Here is a 24840-nt window from a genome sequence, read left to right as displayed (position 1 = left end):
TAGCTTAGCCGTAGTTACTCCTGCTTGGCAAATTGATTCACTTTAAATAAATATTGCTTTAATTTAGACAGACAAGTCTCCCGGCGTGCTCTTAATCAAATACTCATAAACAGTAGATATGATTTCAGGTCTGGAAACTGTGCTTTTCCACATCCTGCCCCCACAATACCCCCGTCCTCCACTCTTATTATCCCTGTCTGTGAAAGGACTGCAGTGAGTAGTCTATGGCGGCTGCAGTAACCCCGCCCCCCCCGACACACATGTAACCCCCCCCCCGACACACACACATTGGTGTTACACGCACACGCACACGCACACACACACACAGTGCGGCCTGACCTCCAGAGGCTTGTTTGTCCAACTTATCATCTCTTTCACGCTCCTGAGGGCCAATGGGCCCTATCAGTTCCTGTCGTGTGATAAGGCCATACAGTGAATCAGACGCCTGGTTCCTGCCTCTGTAAAATAAACACTGTACAGGAAGCACACTAATTATAGATCACTAAATTACAGAATTCTCCAACTCCTCTCTTTGTTCTTTTACCCTGGTGAAAGAATCGGCAATGATAACAACAAGCTGTCTCAGATTGCTATTCTGTATCACTGCCGTTAGCATCAACATCCTCCGTTCCTTTCAGGGAGAAATCTTCCCTTGAAAAGCCATGCTGGTCATATGGCTCTATTTCTGGGTGAATACGTGTAAATTGTGAGATGTGTATTTCAGAGGGGGATCGCCGGCAGAGAGAAGAATTCCCTGTAGGAAAATCCCAGAGACTGCCAAATTCTATAAAACCAAAAACCTGACAGAGAATAGGATTAAGGCTTTTAATGAAAACCATCTTGTCCGTTCCCTGTCTCAAATTATCTGCACTTTTTTGGGCCCAGTTATACCAAGGGAGACCAGATGCATGTAATCAAGGGTGGATGTACTGTATAAAGAATAGAAGGATTCTAGGCACAACAAGAAGAAACAAACCGTCCACATCTCTTTGATGCTCCTTTCTAGGGAACATCATGTTGTTCCATTGGCAGTAGAGCTGTGGGACATGGCCATAATCTGGGTTGAGTGCAGTCCTTGTCACAGTTTCCTCAGTGGGTTAGAGAGGGAGAAGGGTGTTGTTATGTCATAATGCTCTGAGAGCTGACATGCTAACAGACACTCTGGCAGCCTGTCTACATGGGAAACAGTGACCATTTCCTGCCATGACGCCCACTGACAGAGAGGAAGCTTGAAGTCCATCAGCATCTGAATTGATGAACACTGCTTGTGAGCTTTGGCTCTCCTCACTATTGTTGTCAGTCTATAAGCTAAGACTAAGATTCACATTCAAGTGGGCTCATTGAGGCCAGAGCTGGAGAAAACAGTGATAAGCCTTATAAAGGACCCTGTCTATTCCTCTCCAGCCCAAATACATATCACCTGATACGCTTGGTTTGATGTACACTTTCAAAAGACATTTTCTTTTCCGTTGAATGATTTACTCCCATTTGATTGAAATACCCAGCTGGCCTACACTCTGTAATTTGTCATTTGCCAGAGCTGATGAGTAGAAGGACAAATATTGAACACCTGCCTGGAGCCTGTTGGTTTATTAAAAGGTGCTTCCTAAGACCTCTTCACTCCCACTACCCTCCCTGTACTAACCCTAACCCCAACCCTTGAGACTTCTTCACCCCCACTTCCCCCCTGTACAAGTTCTCTCCTGTTAATAAATAATTCTCTCCTGTTAATAAATAATTATATATATATATATAGGCATATATATATATATATATATATATATATATATATATATATATATATATATATGCCTTCTGGCATTACGACTGCCAATGGCCCCTGGTGTGAGCATTGATTACTTTGTCTTATGATGACTGTTGGATAGATGATTCACAAATATATTTGTTGTAAGTCGCTTTGGATAAAGGCGTCTGCTAAATGCCATGAATGTAAATGTAAAAGAGTTGAGTGGAGATCAGTTCATTGGTTTTCACACCGACTGTATCCTGTACAACATCCCGATTCAGCTTTGAGGCTTGGGTGGTGTCGCGTCAAGTCTCTTCCCACTATATTCACACCTACTGTTCTCTACACAACATCCCTTTCCTGAGGCACCGCTGTTGTCCTGACAGCATCCACACATCCACCGATTTCCTGTCACCGGTAAAACAGCAGTTTGATAGGCCAGATTAAATTCCCCCTCTGGTTTTTGTTTTCTGTATCTTTTTTTCAGGCAAAGCAATCATTGCTTTTTAAAGGGACCAAAGCCCAACTGTCACCTACTGTCATTTCTGATAAATGAGAGAGTGTGAGCGATATGCACACCCTGGCTGGCCTCCATAAATGTGGTCCCAGGTCCAACCACAGCCAACACTGGGGAGAGAATAGCATAGTGTGTGGACTGGGACAATAAGCCCAGTTGACAGCCAGTTTGCTGCTGAATCCTGTTCCAATTCATGACAGGACAATTGTCAGTTATTATGAGAGTAGCTCTCAGCAGGCCCATCTGGTTTGATTGGACCAGTTTTCCCATTAAATCTGTGGTGTTTTTTCTCTCTATGGCGAAAGAGAGCAGATACAGTGATGAGAAATTGTAGGTTTGCGTGCTTAATCATGAAAGAAAAGGTATGCCGTAAGTGAGGTATCCTTATGCAATGTGCACAATGCACATAAATCTACACAATATGTTATACTTAAGAGTTCTTTCAAAAGTGACATGTCAGGTTCATTCTCTGGGTAATATGAATAGCCTACATATTGGTGAATATTTCACCACCAAACATCTGGACCTATAAATCATTCTTAGAATGTAAGCAAATGTCTTTGGAAATTATCTGCTTTCGTAGTGTGTGTTACATTATATTATTCAACAGAGATACATAAATCCTACCTAACCAGCTGGTGTAGCTTGACCCTGATGTGTGGTAAGTATAACCTTTGGAGCTCTTATTATTGGAGATGTAGCTCTGGTCATCTCTTATGATTGGAGAGGTAGTCTGGACCTCTGGTCTTATGATTGGAGAGGTAGTCTGGACCTCTGGTCTTATGATTGGAGAGGTAGTCTGGACCTCTGGTCTTATGATTGAAGAGGTAGTCTGGACCTCTGGTCTTATGATTGGAGAGGTAGTCTGGACCTCTGGACTTATGATTGGAGAGGTAGCCTGGACCTCTGGTCTTATGATTGGAGAGGTAGCCTGGACCTCTGGACTTATGATTGGAGAGGTAGCCTGGACCTCTGGTCTTATGATTGGAGAGGTAGCCTGGACCTCTGGACTTATGATTGGAGAGGTAGCCTGGACCTCTGGACTTATGATTGGAGAGGTAGTCTGGACCTCTGGACTTATGATTGGAGAGGTTGCCTGGACCTCTGGTCTTATGATTGGAGAGGTAGCCTGGACCTCTGGTCTAATGATTGGCGAAATAGTCTGGACCTCTGGTCTTATGATTGGAGAGGTAGCCTGGACCTCTGGACTTATGATTGGAGAGGTAGTCTGGACCTCTGGTCTTATGATTGGAGAGGTAGCCTGGACCTCTGGTCTAATGATTGGAGAGGTAGTCTGGACCTCTGGTCTACTCTTATGATTGGAGAAGTAGCTCTGGTTGTCTGTTATGGTTGGAAAAATTGCATTCTGGGACCAGTTTTTCAGAACATTTAATCCAGATAAGAATGATTCTTTGTTGTTCTGTTCCCGTATTAGATTTACATTAGAAGCCTGCTATGTGCCCTCTGCTCACAGCAGGAACTGGGATTCCCCATCCCTCTGAGTCTTTTTACACAAACGCCAGCTTTTCTCACACCAACGCTGCACTGCTCCCGTCCAACAGGAAGTTAGAGCCTCGGACAGATAGGCCTGGGGGGAGGACATTATGCCATCCGAGTGTGGGATGATGCAACAGAACACTTTTTTTATTTTATTTTTTTAAATAAAACAAAAACATATTAAAAATTAAAAAGCATTAAAAATTAAATTTTCTTTTCATTGTTCAAATTCAATGTTTTGGTGATTGGTAAAGCTGGTCAACTATGGTAGATCAGTCTTGCTTTGTGTTCTGTGCTTTGTAAATTATTGTACGTTCAACTGACTTAGTGATGGATTTACACACATGCAGAGAGTGTGAGTGCGATTAATCTCTCAAGTACAGTGTGCACAACGAGTAAGGTCATCCGGTTCTCTCACAGTAGGCTAAGTGAGAGATGCTCTGTGTTTTATTTTTGGTGTGTTAGGCCCTGCACCAGGCCTGGGTCCATGGTGCCCCCATTAACCCTGCCACACCCTATATTCCCTGGGCTGTTGTGTCCTGCCTCTGTGGGCCCCCGCTCGAAACAAGTCCTGTTTACCCTGGCCACTGTGGCCTGCTTGCTACACCAACAGTTTATGAGGTGCTGGAAAAGTAAGCACATTAATAGTCCTCTTTTTGGAAATCTCCCCCTTACAAAGGAAGGACATTCAATTAAAGAAAATATTTCTTAGATTTTGTTAATGACAAAACAAATAGCATGCAATACCTCAGAGTGCCTGGCAAAGACCTTTTGTCTCAGATTATGTCTCTAAGCTATGAGCATGTAATAGAGTAACTCTATAATTCCAGCTCCCCACAGTCTAAATAGTCCCGAAGAATAAATAATCTTTATAACTTGCAGTTTAACCTCCAGGACAAGCCGTGAAGCTCTGTGGCGTTTTTAGCTGCCCGAGTATAAAACCGAACGCCTTACTCTTTAACATCCAGTGTTTTTCTTTCCACAGAGCCTGAGACATGCTCAGAAACCCTGCACCCTCCTGGGCTCGTCTATGTCAGGTGCACCAGAGGAGTCACAAGACATGTTAAAACAATGTTCGTAGCTGAACTTGTAAAATATATTCCTCATTATTCTCTATTATCCTCTCATTATCGTGGAAAACACAGAATCAGATTTAGGGCACCACGTGGGTCAGGGTGAGTGGACGAGCGCCAGCCGAAGCCGCTTTTTACAGTCACCAAAGTAAATGTGTCTGAAAAGACAAACTGGAAAGATAAACAAGGTCCAGGATAGGGCCTGCACTGGTTGGATCCCATGTATAGAAAACTACACTACCTTTAAACAAGGGCCCTGTTGGAATACTTTCAATGCATTTTGAGAGTATTCAGACAGGGCCCAAACCTTCCCTCACCAAACTAAAGAGTCCTAAAGAGTAAACCATCTGATGAGAATCAAACTGAAGATGTGGCCTTTATTACAGTAGTTTTTAACAGCTGTTATCCCTTGGTGTGACGATAGGTCTAGTTTGTCTCTCTGGTCGATGGTGCTCAAGCTCAGTAATGGCACATTTTTAGTTGTCATTGCCGCATTGATGTCAGATTCTCATCACAGATATCCATCATATTAAAACCTGCACTGGCATGAATGAGCACTATCTAGCGTGTACAAAAGAGGGGAGCTGTCCACAGCAGTCTCCCTCTGGCCTTGTAAACGGGTTTATTTCACTGAGGCGTTTAATTTTATGAGATCACTGGAATGTACCTTCACATTCCTATTGGCCTCTCAGAATAGGAGACTCGCCCAGAATTTAGTTTACAGTGCAGATTACGTTTGGTGTGCAGTTATAGTGTTAATTCAGGTATGTGGGTCAGGTGGGGGAGGAGGGTATATATTCAAACATTTAGGTTACAGCATGAGTACTGTAAATACTAAATGTGGAGTGTATGACATCATATTACAGTATGGGTGGAAGCTCATGTTTCTCATATGTTTGCATCATGCTGTAGCTGACAGAACTGACACAATGATGAGTGATTCCCTAATGTGAAAGACTTGTTATGTCTCATATGTTATGATGATGACAGTCCCTCATAAAATGTATATATCTGCAGATGGACCTCTGGTCCTACAAAAGACCGGCGGAGCTCAATAGCCTTGTCCTGTACCGTGACATCAAGCATCTGCTGACAGTTTAACAATGTAGCTATGTAGTTTGTTTTGAGTTCACTTTTATAAAGTAGTAGCCATGGAATGACATCAGATTTTCCTTCAGTAGCGGGAGCACACACACACACTTTTTCACACACAAAAACTGTCTCTCACGCACATACAGTACATACACACACACACACAAACACATATATACAGAATGACAGAAGAGCTCATGTGCAGGTTCGGGTTGCGGTTGAGTAGAGTTGCCTGTAGTAAATCATGGTGACATATAGTCCTCGGCTGAGGGTCCTGGCAGGGTGCTCTATGTCCTTACTTATCCTTACTTTCCAAAAACACACACACTGCAAAGTGCCTAGCATACTATGTCCAGTCCACCAGGGGTTACAGGGCTGTGTGTGTGTGTGTGTGTGTGTGTGTGTGTGTGTGTGTGTGTGTGTGTGTGCGTGCGACATTTGTCAACCGTGTCATTTCTTTTTTCTTTCTCTCTCTCTCTTTTTCTTTCCATTTCAATTGTGAAAAGTAAACAGACTTAACACACAGACAACCTGTGATAGATACATTCCTTCACAGTTGGAGAGGAGAAAATCCAAACTTTTTTTTTTCAAAGTTCACTTCAGATCACTGAGGGATTGATGTGAAATCAGATTTGAATAGTTTACCATGCAAGGAATTATCTAGAGGGATTATGCTCTGAAACCTGGCCTTCGAGTACGGCTCCATTTACACCTTACATTTTTGATTGTGTACACATCAAAAGATAGGACGTAAAAAAAGGATGCATTGTGATTGGATCGCAATCGGATCTTCAAAACTAGGTGGACTAGCTCACATTGTGGCTGCATCATGTTCAATGGGACACAGGGTGAGGGCCACCTGAATAGACATTCAAACAAAATCTGACACAGAAGACAGATACCTGTATCAATGGAGTCTTACTTTCAGCTCTCTGGTGTAGTATATAAGTAGTATAGTATAGTATATACGCCTGGTGTAGTGTATATAAGTAGTATAGTATAGTATATACGCCTGGTGTAGTATATAAGTAGTATAGTGTAGTATATACGCCTGGTGTAGTATAGTATAGTATATACGCCTGGTGTAGTATATAAGTAGTATAGTATAGTATATACGCCTGGTGTAGTATAGTATAGTATATAAGCCTGGTGTAGTATATAAGTAGTATAGTATATACGCCTGGTGTAGTATATAAGTAGTATAGTATATAAGCCTGGTGTAGTATATAAGTAGTATAGTATAGTATATAAGCCTGGTGTAGTATATAAGTAGTATAGTATATACGCCTGGTGTAGTATATAAGTAGTATAGTATATAAGCCTGGTGTAGTATATAAGTAGTATAGTATAGTATAGTATATAAGCCTGGTGTAGTATATAAGTCTACCTCTAGCTACAGTTGCAGTGTCACATTGCATCTTATTTTCATCCTCTCAGGATTGGGTCATTTACGTATTTGAATTGGAGTTCACTGTGTTAAAATAGCAGAAATAAGCTTTAATCAGGGACAGGTCTTTACTGTAAAAAGCCCACTGTCTGAAATAATTGAGGGGGTGGTAGCTACAGTAGCAACAAGCCGTAAAACTAGCCCTAGCCTTGGCCGCAGAGAAAAACAGCTCTATAAATGCTCGCCGTCAACACTGACAACACTGTTATAGCCACCCATTTTCTACAGTTAACAACTCACTCCAAAAATCCCACAGGGTTCTGCAGCATTCACAATAGTGGGTCTGCTTCCCACTTTTCTACCCTTCTCCCTGAAGTGTGCACTTGCTCACTCCCCATCATTCATTTCAATTAATGGGTTAGTGTGAGAAATAATATGTTTAGACTTCCATTAGCTTAAGCTTGCATCAATCTAGTGTTCTTAAATTAATGTGGGGGGAGTGAACAAGGTCACACTTTGAGGGCAAGGATAAACATTCAGAGCATAGAGGAGGGTAGAGAGTTGTAGCGCAACCCTTAAAAGTGCCTCTGTCTTACTGTGGGGCTGTTTCACACTTTCAATGGGAGTTGACAGCTTTACAAGAAGAGTAATCAAGCGCGCCTCACTCCAACCTGCTCTGGCTACGGGCTTAAGGGCTAGACAGGGTCAGGCTAGGAGAGCATTTTATGGTCAGTACATTTTGGCATGGGCAGTGTACGCCATGTCATCCACAGGCTTAAACAGCAGTGAGGCTGTGTGTGTGTGTGTGTGTGTGAGAGAGAGAGAGATAACATACCAACTGACTGTTCATGCATAAACAAAAGTGTTTAGGAGCCATTTGTTTTAATAGCGCAATGTTCTTTTAGAAATCACCCTGGGCATCCCATTGCTTGGGCTATTGTTGCTGAACTGGTAATTAAACATTATAAGCGACTCCTGCTAAGTCTGTAAATGTACTGCTGTGATTACTGCTGGTGCCCATTTATATAAAAAAAAATCCATACACTCTTGGCACTGGTGTTCTGTGCCTTCCTGGTATGTGTAGAAGTTGCTACTACTTGCTAAATTGTATTTGTAGGACAGGAAAACTAATTTCTACTGTGTGCCTCCCTTTTTATCTGCTCCTTGCCAATTTGAGTTACAGGATATTTCTGAAATGTTGTTTTTGCATTTTGTGTGTGTGTGTGTGTGTGTGTGTGTGTGTGTGTGTGTGTGTGAGAGAGAGAGAGATAACGGGCACTCCTTAAAGTTACATTATGTAGTATTTTGCATCTGGCGGTGTCAAAAGGGGTCCCCTTTGTCAGAAAAGTCGGAAATAATGACCAGAAATGATCTCTTTGGTAATTGTATTGATCATAGGAGTATGATAACCATACTGTAACAAGCAAATATTTAAGGTACAAAATTAGCAATTCAACTTCTGTAGCGTATCTTTTATTGAATGATAAAAAAATGTCTCCTCTCTCTCTCGCTCTCTCTCGCTCTCTCTATCTCTCTCTTTCTCTCTCTCTCTCTCTCTGCAGGACATACAGGCCGTTTCATTAAGGCCCTATTCTGTACCAGCCTTCTTTTTGTGTTGGCCCATGTCTCCTTCCAGATCTGCCTGTATACCCTCCCTGTGCTGGACCATGCCCTGGGACATAACTGTGAGTTAAAGGCATAGTCTGTAATTTCTGTTACCAGCAAACAGCTTGACCCTATCGCATTGTTTGGTAAGCTAAGGGGTGGGGATAGGGAAATGTAATGGCTCTTAAAGCCATAGACAAAGCTGTAAGGAATGACATGCCATGATCCTTACTCTTTATTATAAAAAAATGTTTGTACAAAGTCTGCATTGACAATCAATGTGTGTACATCATTAATCATGGAGCCATTTATGACTACAAACAATGACACATCTCCTGAAGCATATCAATCACTGCAACCATGGGGGTGCAGGAGCAGAGGGGTCATTTAGTCCAGAGACCAAACCACGAGGCCCTAGCTCTGGCATCAAACTGCCTTGTCTGTATTCAAATGGGTTTTGAAGGATCAGAAATGTTAAGGAGTCAGCAATGGCAACTCACATGGTCCAAAGAAGAAAATACAACTTCAAAGGGGACTGCTGTAGCTTTTAAAAATCCTTGAGGACACATTTACTGAGGCTGGCCAAAATAAGTCCAGACCACAAACAAAATCCACATTCTGGAGTCGGACGGTCATAAGCATTTGGGTCCACAAACAGCCGTGATAGCATCAGAAACTGGGTTCAACTGAGTTCAGAAACTGGGTGCAGCAGTAACATAGCCATGGTCAGATGTGTAAGAAAGAATGAAATGAAGAACAAATGAAACAGATAGTGGCCTGCGGAATGTCAGTCCTAACTCTCTCACTCTTTACAGGCAGCTCCTGGGAAGCGCTATCGAGGCATGTCGGTGTGTCCAGGTATGTTCGGAATGATCTTGTCAGTGAAGAGAATTCCACTCGCTGAACCAGATGTGTAGATCATTAACTGAACTCTGAACAGTACAGAAGTGTTATCATACTGTAGTATCCTCTTCGTGAACGTTGTCTGTACTGCTTTGGCACACTTGATAAGAGATTCATTTTGTGTGTGAGAATATTTACATTTGCATGTTGTTGTTTTTTTATTGTAATTTGGCACTAGTCAGCATGTTTTTCTGATCTCCAGAGATCTTCGATGACCTTTGATGACATCATCTTTGTTGACCTTTGACCCCTATATTGTGTCTGTGTCTTCCAGACTTCCCATGGATGACCCCTGGAGTGTGCTGCGGCTCCTCACCCCTGACATAGGCGTGTTTGTTATCTCGCTGGTCACTCTGGTGGTGTGTAGCTCTCTGGTCAAGAAGGGAGATGAGGTTGCCCCCCTGTCCAAAGACTCCACACAGGAGGTGAGTGGGACCTCTGCTCTAAACACAATGGGCCTCACTGCTAGGCTGCTACAGCCCAAGTCCATGACCAAATCTCAAAAGTCTTTCCGTGCATCCTTGCCTACTTCTCAGAACTCTTTAAAGGAGGTCTGAGGGTTCTCCCCTCAGGAGAGAGGACACAAGGAATCAAGGTAAGACTTCAACCCATGTATTCGTGATACCATATCTGAAAGGGAATGAAAGAGTTAAATCATGCTTTGAAACACTCAGTACACATTGTGCAGTATTATAGCTCCAGTGGGATAGTGTGTGGAAATAGTGAATGCTGTCCTCTGTGTGTCATTAAACTCTTTCTCAAGCCTGTTGGTGAGTTGCACAAACCCACGCACCCACGTGCATCCACGAGCACACACACACACACACACACACACACACACACACACACACACAGAGGTGCAGAACTGAAGAAACAATTACATGGTAATGCTGTGTTATGGAACCACAGTGAGTCACAAATGGCAAGGTCTCTGCTCACTCAGGAAATGAAAGTGGCTGAGTCACCGCTACACGGCCAATAAACTGGAATGTTCTATGGCACCACTATGTGATTGCAGAGGAGGCTTTGGCTGGGCTTGCTCTGATCACCCCCTGTTGTGATGGAATGAATGTCTGAACTGGCCATGTCTGCCTCACCCAGTCTCCCTTTGATGAAGTACAAGAAGTTACAAAATTATCTTTATGTTTTTTTTTTTATTTGGGTGGAGTTCCCAAGATGGGATTTTAAGATGAAACTAGTCCAGACATAGCATGGCTGACCACTAGGCCAAACTCCAGTGCTTGTGGAGAGAATGTCTCTCTGAGGAGCTACAGTGTTTAATGTGTTACATCCACACTGTCGTTGTTAGAATATGATGACATCACATTTGGAATATCGGTCACAACATGCAAGCTCACAAGACACACGATCCCATGGTATCATGAAAGGATATCTTTGTTGTGATGTAGCCACAGTGCTGCCAATAGCGTTGTTGTGAAATCACTTCTGGCAGGAACAGATAGTCATCCATCGCAAAGGAATGTTGCGACAGTAAAGGACAGAAGTATGATAAGTATGAAGTATGACAGAATAAATGACAATTTGACACTCCTGTGTGCTTGTGTTGGTGTGGTGGAAATCATTCTGTTGTTTGAGGTTTCAAAGTGTGCTATGGTAATGTCGGTGTTAGTTTAACTTCTACTGCCATAATGCCCTGTGTGAGTGTGTTTGTTGGTGTTTGTTGTGGTGTTACCAGGCTAGAGACAGAGTGATGTCATAGGGAGGTTCCCTCAGGGCTGGTGACAGAGGTAGCCATTGTTCTACCAGCTGAGTTGGTTTCCCGCTGCACAATGTGGGAAGCTAGCCCAGACTCGGCCTCTGTGAGGGGGTCCCCAGACCTAGTCTTGTGCTGCTCACAGAAATATAGTACAAAGAATGGACATATCCACCATAGTCATTTGGCTTTGACATTGTGATAGAAGCCTACATACAGTTAGGTCCATATATATTTGGACTCTGACACAATTTTTGTTATTTTAGCTGAATGAATATGGGACTCTCAGCTTTAATTTGAGGGTATTCACATCCAAATTGGAGGAAGGGTTTAGGAATTACAGCTCTTTTATATGTAGCCCCCAAAAGTAATTGGACAATTGACTCAAACGCTGTTTCATGGACAGGTGTGGGCTATTCCTTTGTTATTTCTTTATCAATTAAGCAGGTAAAAGGTCTGAGTTGATTCCAAGTGTGCCATTTGCATTTGGAAGCTGTTGCTGTGAACGCACAACATGCGGTCAAAGGAGCTCTCAATGCAAGTGAAACAGGCCATCCTTAGGCTTCAAAATCAACAAAAAAATCATCAGAGAGATAGCAGCAACATTAGGAGTGGCCAAATCAACAGTTTGGTACATTCTGAGAAAAAAAGAACGCACTGGTGAGCTCGGCAACACAAAAAGGCCTGGACGTCCATGGAAGACAACAGTGGTGGATGATCACAGGATCCCTTACCTGGTAAAGAAAAACCCCTTCACAACATCCAGCCATGTGAAGAACACTCTCCAGGAGGTAGGCATATCATTATCCAAGTCTACCATAAAGATAAGAAGACTTCACAAGAGCAAATACAGAGGGTTCACCACAAGGTGCAAACCATTCAAGCCTCAAGAATAGGCACAGTTACACTTTGCCAAAAAACATCTAAAAAAGCCAGCCCTGTTCTGGAACAGCATTCTTTGGACAGATGAAACTAAGATCAACCTGTACCAGAATGAAGGGAAGAAAAAACTATGGAGAAGGCTTGGAACTGCTCATGGTCCGAAGCATACCACATCATCTGTAAAACATGGTGGAGGCAGTGTGATGGCATGGGCATGCATGGCTTCCAATGGCACTGGGTCACTAGTGTTTATTGATGATGTGACAGTAGACAGAAGCAGCCGAATGAATTCTGAAGTGTTTAGGGATATACTGTCTGCTCAGATTCAGCCAAATTCAGCAAAGTTGATTGGACAGCGTTTCACAGTACAGATGGACAATGACCCAAAACATACTGCGAAATCAACCCAGGAGTTGAGGCAAAGAAGTGGAATATTCTGCAATGGCCAAGTCAATCACCTGATCTCAACCCGATCGAGCATGCATTTCACTTGCTGAAGACAAAACTAAAGGCAGAAAGACCCACGAACAAACAACAACTGAAGACAGCTGCAGTAAAGGCCTGGCAAAGCATCACAAAGGAGGAAACCTAGCATTTGGTGATGTCCATGGATGTCCATGGACTTCAGGCAATCATTGCCTGCAAAGGATTCTATACAAAGTTTAAAAATGAACATTTTATTTATGATTATGTTAATTTGTCCAATTACATTTGAGTCCCTGAAAATGGGGGACTGTGTATAAAAAATGCAATTCCTAAACGTTTCATACGATATTTTTGTTCAACCCTTTGAAAAGCTGAAAGTCTGCCCTTCGATTGCATCTCGATTGTTTCATTTCAAATCCATTGTGGTGGCGTACAGTGCCAAATTCATGAAAATTGTGTCACTGTCCAAATATTTCCGGACCTAACTGTAGACAAACACAAGTGTGAAAACTGTCGGGGTTGAAACCCAAACGTGAATGTGCCAGTGTGAAAATGCCTATTGGCCTTGATGATTCCCCCCTGTAGGGCCTCTCGTTCACTCACACTGAGGTTTTACCCGCTGGTCTCCTGCTAGTGGAAGTGATTTTTCTCGTTCCTTCTCGTAGTTGCTGACAGTCTTGACTGCTGCTCACTCTCCACCCTATGTTGTTTTCCCTTAACTTTCCCTCTCCTTTCTTTCTCCCTCTCTTTTCTCTCTCTTGCCACACCGCACCATTCCAGCACACTCTCTGCACAGCTGCCCTAGAGCGCAACAGCTTCCTACTCCCGTAGCTAGGGCAACCACCCAAACAAACACAGTCTGCCCGAGTCAGAGAAGTTGGAAAAAAATACCTATTGCTGGATCAATTAACAAACAGAAACCAAACTCTGCTCTCTAGCCTATTTCTGGCACACTCTCTGGTATGGCTCTGTAGCTCTCTTACCTACAATAAGAACCCTCTCAACAGTATTGACTAAAAGGGTGTGTGTGTGGGGGGGGGGGGGGCAGAAGTACTGATTGAATGAGCACTCTGGTGATTGCCATGTGTTGATGGAGTGCCAGGGATTGCCCTTCTTCTCCTCAGACAATGCACCATTCAGACACCCACCATGCCAAAAGTACATGGCAAACTGTTATTGCCTGATAATTGTATATTAATTACACTTTGGTTTCATTGACATTCAATAACTCAAGCCCCATTATGTACCTTTTAGTACCAGGTAGTTACCAATTTCATAGTATACGTTTCCCTTTTTACCAAATATTGTAGTTTCTTAGTAAATACCAGATAAATCTAATCTTAAACTGGGCTATAAGATAAAGCTAGAATATAAAACGTGGTGGCCATATAGACATCAAGTTCCTTTTAGAGGAGGTGGGCGGAGGAATTGGGGTTAGGGCCTCCATTGGGTTTAAAACATTTCAATACATGTCTGTGATGTTGTTGTAATATCCCAACCGCAACTTTCTGTGGGTATCCCTGTGTGTGGCAGCGAAAAGCCTCCCAGGAGAGGCTCTGACAATGGTCTTTGATGTGGCTGGGAGTCAGGGCTGCATGCAGGGTCTGATGGTGTTCAGATGGGGAAGAACAAACTCAGCACATCCTTCCTTAAACATCTCCCCCTGTGTCCCAATTTTCTACCCTTTTCCCTAAAGTAAGCACTCCCATTTTTTGTTTTTGTTTATTTGTGTGTGTGTGTGTGTGTGTGTGTGTGTGTGTGTGAGAGAGAGAGAGAGAGAGAGAGAGAGAGAATTCCTTACCCTTCACTCCTGTAAGCACAGATAGACCAAAGATTCCTCAGTCAGTCATGAGACTGCTATGTCAGCAGTTGGCTTCCCTCAGCGGGGGCTAAAGTAAAAATGACTCCCCTGGAACAGGTCAAGCTGAGAGGAGGCCAGGAGTCAATAAGGAGGGCACAGTCAGTAATCAAATACACACAGAACAGAGGAAAGGAGAGAAGAGGAGAGGACATGAGAGGAGAGGAGACCTTATAGAGTGAGACAGGGAGCAAGTGGAAGAGAAAGAGAGTTGTGTGAGTGTCAGCTGAGACTTGAAGAGAGAGAGAAAGAGAGAGGGGTTGAAGAGAGAGAGAAAGAGAGAGGGAGGGAGGGAGGGAGGGAGGGAATGCGAGAGAAATAAGGCAACACAACACAAGGCAACACTGGCTGCACCACAACTACCTGACTCTCAGTGAGATGGTTCAAATGCATTAATGCTGCTTAAGCATTACGTTGACTTGACAACACTCAGTTAAAAAGCAGGTTATGATGCATGTATTTTCTTGATGATGGACTGATTGATAATTTCAAGATGTTTTGTTTGTAGTGCCCCGTATCTCTTGTTACTTCTGAGATTAATACTGTTATACTTGGATTGATAGAGCCATATTGAGAGTATATGCCATGTTCACTGTAGGACTCTATCCTCCGGTTGTTTGGTTGATGTGATTCATCCACCCTCTTTTGGGTGATGATAATCTGTCACACACACACACACACACACACACACACACACACATACACACACACACACACAGACATATACTCTGAGGCATCGAGCCGTTGACAGCCAGGATGCCAGATCCCTGCTGTGTGTCTAAGAGGTGGACACAGTAGAATGAGTTGTACAGTATGAGTTACAGGATGTGACTACAGCTGAGGAACACTGGCATGAGAATGGCATGTTGGTGGGTTTGGCCATCTGTTGTTAGCACGTCAATGACAGAAATGCCCGGCATGTTTGCAGAGATATCAAGCCTCATCTGAGTATCAGGCCACCCACTGTGATGTTTTCCTCTGGGCCTGGGGTGCTGATCTGGGAGTGGTATTGTATCCTCAGTATCGTGCATTTGTTGTGTGTATCATTTTAATGTTCCATATTTCTCCACAGTATGTATCAGGGGAACATTTTAAAATACAAAAAAACCTAAAATACAACATAAGCACCCTTATGGTAGCAGTGAGAGGCACTGATGAGATTCAATGTGTGCGCACACACACACACACACACACACACACACACACACACACACACACACAAACTCTCTCTCTCTCTCTCCTCTCACATATACACACACAATCCAACAACAGGGACTAAGAGGTGGTTTCTATCCTCCACACCCCACTAAGTCACTGTCTACCATGACATCAAAGGTTAAAGTGACAATGTGCCAGGGCATGCTTGTTCCAGTTGTTTACTCATCCTCTCAATGAGATCATTGTCTATTACAGTAGCCTAGATGCTTCCAGTTTTGGGAAGCAAATTAAGCCCTACCAAATAGCAGAAAAGATAGACAGTGTATTCAGTCACCGTGGGAACAACACAGAACCTTGTAAACCGGGGTCAGATGTTAGTTGAATAAGACTTCCCACCATGACAGCCTACGTGATTGGGCTGTGTCACTATGGTCACATCCATAGAGACAGTATCTGTATGTTTCTCTATGCACACATCAATATTGTGTCTCTGTGAGATTGGTCTGGCACGTCCCTTAAAAACATGTTTTTGAAATGCACTTTAATTAGATGATGCACCGTAAAAACAAACAGTGTGACTAACATGACCAGACAAGTCTATGTTCATACGTTCTAGGATTGAGACCCTCTGTTATTACTTCTGTAATCATGTTTATTATCGTTAACTATGGGTGCCACTTTGTAGGGTATCAGTTTCTGTCTTGCCTTTTTCCCTTAGCTAGAGCAGATATGCTTGGCGAACAATACTGGGCCTGTAGTGGGAATATGAATATAGTGCACTAGAAACAGATAGCTCTAGCTGTATCATTTGTATGATCTATGATCTATGTGTGAGTAAGTTTGTTTGACCTTCTTAAGTGTTAATGTATCGTACTGTACGTAACTATGGATAACATGCATAGTATTTTGTATGGCTCATTGATATGCCTCATGGCTGTAGTTTCTTGTCATATAAGATAAATGCTCTTGATAACCAAATATAGATAGAGTTGAACCTGAGGTTCCCTGTTTCGGTTGGAGGTTGGGATTGATCGTGGTCTGCATTTTACTTAATCTGTGTTTTTTGTTTCAGGTTGAGGATGGGCCAGAGAGAATGGAAGATGAGGTGGATGAGGAGGAAGAGGAGGACGAAGAGGAAGAAGAGGGAGATGAGTTAGGCAGATCTTCACCCAGTGATCTGGAGGAGGACATTTCCATGGCAACCCGTGCCAAGCAGCTGAAGGAGCGGCTCCAAGCCACAGCCCAGAAGGTTCTGAGAGACATGGGTCGCCTCCTGGCCATCACGCTGCTGGCACTAGCTGGTAAGGCTGGTGTAGAGATGGGCCCAGTGGAGTGATGTTAGTTACCCCTCTGTAGGGATATGGTCATGTACATGTACATGTGCGTGCATGCATCTGTCTGTCTGTCTGTCTGTCTGTCTGTCTGTCTGTCTCTCTGTCTGTCTGTCTGTCTGTCTGTCTGTGTCAGTGTTATTGTTGTATTGTGTTCATAGATTCACTCATCCATACCTCTGTTCTCCAGGAATCACCTTGCCCTCCGCCTTCTCCGCCATCTACTTCCTACTCTTCATCGGCGTGTGCACGTGGTGGGCCTGCCACTTTCCCATCAGCCAACTGGGTTTCAATGCGCTGTGCGTGATGGTGGGCTTCTTCACGGCAGGCCACCTAGTGTGTCTGTACGTCTACCAGAGCCCCTTCGCCCAGGGCATCTTCCCCCCTGCCAGCCTGTGGGCCAGGTACGAGGTGTATGATGAGTTCTCTTCAACTAACTTAGAACTGAGAACGCCTCTCATTACCAGTAGCCATTCATCATCTCTGTTAGCTGTGTGCATGGTGAAACTATGAGGAAAAGAAACAAGGTCTTGAAGAGCTATGTAATAGTAGGGTAGTACAGGAGGTCTGACTGTGCCTTGTACCTCCCAGAGGAGAGGAGAGGAGAAGAGAGGCGAGGAGAGGACAGGAGAGGAGGAATGAGAGGGGAGAGAGCTATGTGAGGAAGTACTGGCCAGAACTGGGGGTTGATTTTTTTTAATATCTGCAAATGCCGTCTCACACCTGGGATGTGGGTTTGGTAGTTACCCTGTAGCATTCCGTTTAGGTGCCTGGAGGGTTCTGGCCTAGGATGCTGGAGGAAGGGAGAGGGACGAGGGGGCGGAGGGAGAAATAGAGAGATCTGGTGTGTAGTGATAGTTGATTGAGACACTGTATCTGTGTGTGCGCTCTCTCTCTCTCTCTTTCTCTCTCTCTCTCTCCACTTCTGACTGGCTCTTTGCCATCATCAGCCATCAACACTGGAGGACAGTGCCAGGATGCAACATACCTCCCGGCCCACAAATCTAATCTGACCTTTCGCCTGTCACTGTGACCATGATCGATGGGTGTCAAGTCAGGGTGAAATTCAGGATTAGGTGTACGATGAGCTGTAGATCACAGCCTGACATTTTTCAGAGAAATGTAGCCTCATCAACTCAACTCCATTATCCTGGAACCAGATTGAATTTTGCTTCACCTCACTTTTTGGCGGTCACACATTACAGGGCCGACCCAAATCACAATGTACTGGCTCAGATATTTGCTTTTCGCATTCTCCAGCACTGTTTCAGCAGTTATGGTGGAGGCTCACCTTGATTTGGCTCCGCAGTGTGATTCGAGTAATAGTTTCACCATCTGGGCTGATATTTAGGGTAGTGAAACAAGACTAAGATTATTCAGTCTGACTCGAGTTTTTGGTGATTTAGTGGCCGTGTTTACGTGATGAGTAACCTAAGCCTGAGACCAGAGTTAGTAAGTCATAACTTAGTTTCCAGAGATAACGCGTAAGCTTTACCTTAATGAGCTTTACCTTAGTGATCTTCCATGCGGGAGACCTTGGTTAGAATCCCACTTCGGTTACAGAGGCTGCAACCGAAGACTCTTGCAAGTCTTAAAACTAATTTCTGCCCTCACCCCCTTCTCAACCCTCAGGCTCTTTGGCCTCAAAGATATCATCAAACCTGCCAACTGCTCCTCCTCTTATGACCTCATCCTCAACAAGGAGCATGATTGGCCGGTGTATGTCAACCCTGGGATCCTGCTTCTCCTCTACATTACCGTGGCGACCGTTCTGAAGATGGGCAACCATAGTTCAGCTAACAAGGTACTTGTGAGACCAACCAACATTCCCTTTTGGCTGAATGTTGCATCATGCCGTAATTTGTTAAAGGGATTGTGAACTTGCAGCAGCCACAAATTGGAACCTATCTACCTCCATTATATTGGGAAATGCTAAACTGCTTGCCTGTAGAAGTGGATGGGGTCAAATTAATGACTGCTGCAAATTCCTAAATAACCAGAATATGGTCTTTAAACATGTATCTGTGTATTGACTGGAGTAGAGATATGTGGTTAATCACAGGAATTTGATTTTAGAGTGAACTATAATCTGTCTGGATTGAGATTTGTATAGATCTGGTCAAGTATGTCTGTCATGTGGCTGAGGGTGTCATGGCAGCTCTATAAAAGACCTTTCTATCTGCAACATTCTGAACGTTTCACCTTACTGACTACATCTCTGACGTGTTTTCTCTCCTTCTTGGAAAGGGGGATAAGAAGGCCCAGCTGGTCACAGGGACAGAGGCTAGAGGAGGAGGAGGAGGAGAAGGAGAGGAGGTGGAGCTCCAAAACAGAGCCTCTCAGAGACAGAGCAGTGAGGACGACACAGAGGTGGGCATGGTACCCCCGACAGCGGAAAACACTTGCACCATACATACAGTGCACACACCTGTTCCCATGCGGTACACCTCAATACCATGCTGTTTACACCCCAAGATCTTGCTGAACACCAGAGTAATCTTGCACACACCTCAAAAACATGCTGTACACACCTCATGCTGTGCAATGCAATACTCAGCCTAAAGACACCATTCTAAAATGTTACTCATATAATTATCTTCCGAGGGTGTATTATCTTTTTTAGGTTGCAGTTGTTTTGTAAAGGTGTATTGCATTCCAGTGTATTGTTGTTTGTAAAGTTGCACTGTATATGTGTTTCAGCACATGCTTCTCTCTATGGGGGAGTCAGAGAGCAGCAGACATCCGGTCACTGATGATTCCAGTCAGCAGGACCTAGGGAAGGACTTGGGTAAGTTATTTGTTGTATTTACAGTCAGTAGGAGTGCAATCATTGACGAAGTGGAGGGTAAATGCAGGTATACGCCGTTAACCTTTTTTATCGTGAATAGTGTTTACCACCTTTTACAAAAATGTGTGATTAGCGCTATGAAGCTTTCTGAGAAATTCATCCCATATAGTTTTAGTGACATTGTTGTTTGTGTGTGTTTTCTAGACCCAGGGCTCACTAGTGCCCCTGGTGGACAGCACGGGGACAACCCTCTCTTCATCCTGGGCAGAGTGGTCATGCAGCAGAGCTACGTGTGCGCCCTCATTGCCATGATGGTATTATTGACATCCTCCCATTCCACTCAGCACTCTGTGTCTATAAAGTGTGTTTAACTCATTTGCTCTTTACTCTTGTTCTTGTCATTCAAGTTGGGCTGTAGTACACGTTTTCTGAGAGGTGTTTTCTAGTCTCAGTAGTTGTCAGACATACAGTACAGCTACAGTGAGGAAAAATACACTCGTCACTGATTATCTTGATAACTCGTATTTGTATCCTCTTTTGTTTGTAAAGTGTGTTGTGATTCTACATAAAACTAACTTCAAAAATCAAATCAACTTGAAACTTCACCTGGAAACTTGAAGCTTCCTCTGTCATGTGATCTGGCTTCCCACAGGTGTGGAGCATCACCTACCACAGCTGGCTGACCTTCGTGCTGCTGCTGTGGGCATGCCTGATCTGGATGCTGCGGGCGCGCCGCCACTTTGCCATGCTCTGCTCGCCCTTCATCCTGCTCTACGGCCTGGCGCTCTGTGGCCTGCAGTACGTGTGGGCCATGGAGCTGCGGACGGAGCTGCCCGCGCACGTGGGCACCATGAGCCTCCGGCAGCTGGGCCTGGACCGTGCTCAGTACCCCTGCCTGCGCCTGGGGGCCATGGTGAGGAGGGGGAGAGGGGAGGAGGGGCGGGGGGAGGATGGAGGAGTGGGGTGGAGAGCGGGGTGGGTAGAGGAGGGTGGTGGTAGTAAACGTGGGGTTGAGGGGACAAGGTCAACACAGGGAAGGGGCTCTGGGAAATGTCAATGCATACTCTTCAATCTCCTACTAGAGATATACAGTACATGGTAAAATAGTTTATATGCTAGAGAATCCAGTGCTGTAATAAACATCTCCCTGACGTAATTTACTGCATGAGCTCACCCACTCAACAAATCTTTTATGCGTAAAACATAGCCTTCTCTTACACACAGTACTTAACAGTACATGCTCAAACTTTTCATAATGATTTAAAGCTGTAACTCTCTTAAATGTAAGGATTGATGATGAATGCCCCCCCCCACCCACCTGTTTTGTGTATCCCCTCAGCTGCTGTTCACTCTGACCTTCTGGCTGCTCCTGCGTCAGTCAGTGAAGGACAACTTCAGCAAGAAGAGAAGTATGGCCGCTCCACTGCAGGAGGTTACCACTGGAGGTGAGAGATGCCGCTTTCAGTGCTTTACCCTTTTACGTATACTGATGGGCTAAGACAATTGAACTAAATTCATGAGGCATTTATAAGTCATATTCTTCAATAATAAATTGCTATATAGCATTAATTTAAAAGTCCAAAAATAGATCCCAGATTGCCCCTTTAAAGCAAGTGTGTTATGAAGTTACCTAGCGTGTGATGTGGTCATGCAACAACATCCTCTCCCACTGGGGAACATGTGAACCTGGCAGTATGGAAGTGTCGTCAGTTGTCATTCAGTAGGGTTATTTATGAGGTTCTCTACTCCACGGTTCCACAGAGGAGAGTGGAAGGAACGAGTCGGTTCTCAAGGTTCTGGGTGCCATGGTGATGAGCTGCTACGCCAAGTACTGGATCTATGTATGCGGAGGCATGTTCATCATGGTCAGCTTTGCAGGCAAGCTGGTGGGCTACAAGATTGTCTACATGCTCCTGTTCCTGCTCTGCATGTGTCTCTACCAGGTATACAGTTAGCTACCAATTCATTTCCAATTCAATTTTTCAATTCAATTTTTCAATTCAATTTTCTATTCAATTCTGTCGTCAGTGTCTCAATAATCTAGAAATTGCTTCCTGTCCTTGTCTCCTCCCTTTCGTCTGTGCTGATCCAGGAAAACACGGAATAGGTTAAAGCAATATGGTGGATGCCTACCAGATGCTTTTCCCGGTCTAGTTTTTCCATATCGACAAATAAGTCAAAGGAGACAAGGGGAGGAAACCAGGTTAAGACAAGGGGAGGGACACCAGATTAAGACTAAAATGAATCCCTAGTGGTTTACCTGTTACACACTTAACTGGTTCAGCTGATCAGATAGCCCAGAGTCATAAAGGGGGAAACTAAAATGCTTTATAGTTTAGGGTAAATGGGACAGTTCCCTCCAAAGTCTGTCAAAAGTATTCTATTGTCAAGATGAGTACAGCTATATGCCTTCATCCAAAATGAATAGAAAAAAAATAAGCACCATATGATTTGTATTTGTTTCTTACCTTTTCCATTCACTTGGGGTTGAGACCTATAGCTGGGTCTACATTACCAATCGTTGAGACTATTTCAGGTCTGAAAATGGCATTGACTGTCCCCTCCTACTGCACTGTATGTCCAGCCTGTGACTGTGTCTGTGTGTCCCTGTCCCCTAGGTGTACTACTCGCTGTGGAGGAGGCTGCTGAAGGCCTTCTGGTGGCTGGTGGTGGCCTACACCATGCTGGTCCTCATCACCATCTACACCTTCCAGTTTGAGGACTTCCCTGCTTACTGGAAGAACTTCACTGGCTTCACGGAAGAACAGTAGGTTCCTCCTCTCTCTCTGTGTGGCCTTGACAAAGAAACACTTTAATATCAAATGTAATGATTAGCTACAAGTAGATACTGTGTATATATATATATAGATAGATAGATAGATAGATAGATAGATAGATAGATAGAACAAGATAGATAGAACAAGATATGACAGCATAGGTAAAAAAAAGTCTTGTAAACTTGTGTTGAGTCCTGTGCTCTTGCCCCCTGCAGGCTGGCTGATATCGGGCTGGAGACGTTCAAGCTGTCTGAACTGTTCACCAGCATCCTGATCCCAGGCTTTTTCCTGCTGGCCTGTATCCTGCAGCTGCACTACTTCCACAGACCCTTCATGAGGATCACAGACCTGGACCACGTCACACCTATCCACAGGCATGTATACATAAACCTACATGCACCTGATTTTCCTTGGGGTTTTCATGTTTGGTCTATTTCACCAGGTAAACTAAATCAAGCACTACTCAAGTATTTGAAAGTATATGTATTTGAGATAGGTCTGTGTACCAGACACAGGCATGCTACTCTGGACATCTCAGTGCTATATAAGACACAGGTACAATGCATTCCCCTATAGCCTTTTTGTATTCTTGCCCTTCTCAGGAAGAGAAGCAGCCACAAGTCAGAAGTCGTTCGCTGCACTGATGGGGTGGGATTTGAAGAGGATGATCTTGTGACAGATCTGGAGGATGATGAATCAGAGGATGAAGGTGGGTATTGTAGTGTTGAGGCTTTAGTAGGGATTCCCTCCTACTCTATGAATGTCACGTTTGTAATGATATCCACCTGTCTCTCTCTGTCCGTCTGTCTGTCTGTATGTCTGTCTGTGTGTCTGTCTGTCTGTCTGTCTGTCTGTCTGTCTGTCTGTCTGTCTGTCTGTCTGTCTGTCTGTCTGTCTGTATCTGCTGTGTAGAAATGATGCCCAGTAAGTGGGGACTGGTGATGGACAGGCTGCTGGTCCTGTGCAGGAAGTTCTCGGACATCCTGACCTGGGTGCAGGTGTTCATCTGGAGGGTGCTGGAGCTGCACATCCTCAAAACAGTGGCCTTCTTCGTGGTCTGGGTGTCACTAGGAGAGGTCAGTAGGCTGCCCGCAGTCATCTGACACCGGTCCACTCTGTTCACATCTGTTGTCAACTAAAGGAATTGAAACTCAAATGTGCTTTTTATTCCTCTCTCCATTTCTTCTTTCTCTTTCTCTCTCTCTCTCTCTCTCTCTCTCTCTCTCTCTCTCTCTCTCTCTCTCTCTCTCTCTATCTCTCTGTCCTCCAGCCATCAGTGATGAACCTGGTTCTAGTGGTGCTGTGGGCGTTTGCTATGCCCTATTCCCGCTTCCGTCACATGGCCTCCTGTCTCTCCACCGTCTGGGTCTGTGTCATCATTGTCTGCAAGATGCTCTACCAGCTCAGCATTGTCAACCCCATTGAGTACTCCAACAACTGCACTCTGGTGAGACAACACACACACATACATACATACTGTAAAATCTCCAACAAACTCCTCCAATAATAGCCGGGCCACACATAACATTAAAGCAAATAAGCGCCGGTCCCTAGTACATACCGGGTCAAAATAAATAGTTTACTGCTATGTATTCTTTGTTGATAGCTGATGATTAAAGCGACGCATTTGATTCTGGGCAACCGTTGCAACATTACCGATATGTATTTTAATTTGACAGCGGTAGCTTAGTATGGAACCGATAATAAATTATCAAATCTATCAAAGAAGATTTTGACTTTGATTTACTGTAAAATAATAATGCTGATATATTGTTGTTGGATATTTGTTCAGTATGGTATATATTCAGCTCTGTCATATTGTGGGTTTGAGCAGCAGTTTGGCAACAGTGGCGGGGGTTGAAAATAATAACCACCGGTCTCCAATAATAGCCTGTCTCCAATACGTGCCGGGTGCACTTTGTGGTAAAAGCAAATAAACGCCCAGGCTACTAAAATAAGTTTTACAGTCCATACACACACACACACACACACACACACACACACACACACACACACACACAGTTGGTTAAAGATGAAAGCATGCAGAGCTTGTCTTTCATATTGATGGCTTTCACACACTCCCAT

The 24840-nt window shown here is 44.0% G+C and overlaps 1 protein-coding gene across 1 annotated transcript in view; it reads left to right on the top strand.

Moving 5' to 3' along the window:
- The window catches only part of piezo1 (piezo type mechanosensitive ion channel component 1 (Er blood group)), a 64950-nt gene that overhangs the window by 22288 nt on the left and 17822 nt on the right, over positions 1-24840 (top strand). The window contains exons 4-20 of the mRNA XM_083697429.1: positions 8876-8998; positions 9734-9776; positions 10096-10246; positions 16932-17160; positions 17381-17594; positions 18823-18994; positions 19438-19560; positions 19891-19978; positions 20183-20292; positions 20631-20891; positions 21318-21423; positions 21740-21921; positions 22597-22745; positions 22971-23129; positions 23358-23464; positions 23668-23831; positions 24026-24202. Coding sequence (XP_083553555.1) covers positions 8876-8998; positions 9734-9776; positions 10096-10246; positions 16932-17160; positions 17381-17594; positions 18823-18994; positions 19438-19560; positions 19891-19978; positions 20183-20292; positions 20631-20891; positions 21318-21423; positions 21740-21921; positions 22597-22745; positions 22971-23129; positions 23358-23464; positions 23668-23831; positions 24026-24202 — 2558 coding nt within the window. The remainder of the gene's footprint in view (positions 1-8875; positions 8999-9733; positions 9777-10095; positions 10247-16931; positions 17161-17380; positions 17595-18822; positions 18995-19437; positions 19561-19890; positions 19979-20182; positions 20293-20630; positions 20892-21317; positions 21424-21739; positions 21922-22596; positions 22746-22970; positions 23130-23357; positions 23465-23667; positions 23832-24025; positions 24203-24840) is intronic.

This window comes from Argentina silus (genome assembly GCF_951799395.1).
Source record: "Argentina silus genome assembly, chromosome: 2".
In the NCBI taxonomy this organism is placed as follows: Eukaryota; Metazoa; Chordata; class Actinopteri; order Argentiniformes; family Argentinidae; genus Argentina; species Argentina silus.
Note: the sequence above shows the minus strand (reverse complement) of the source record. Positions and strands in the feature narration are given on the sequence as shown.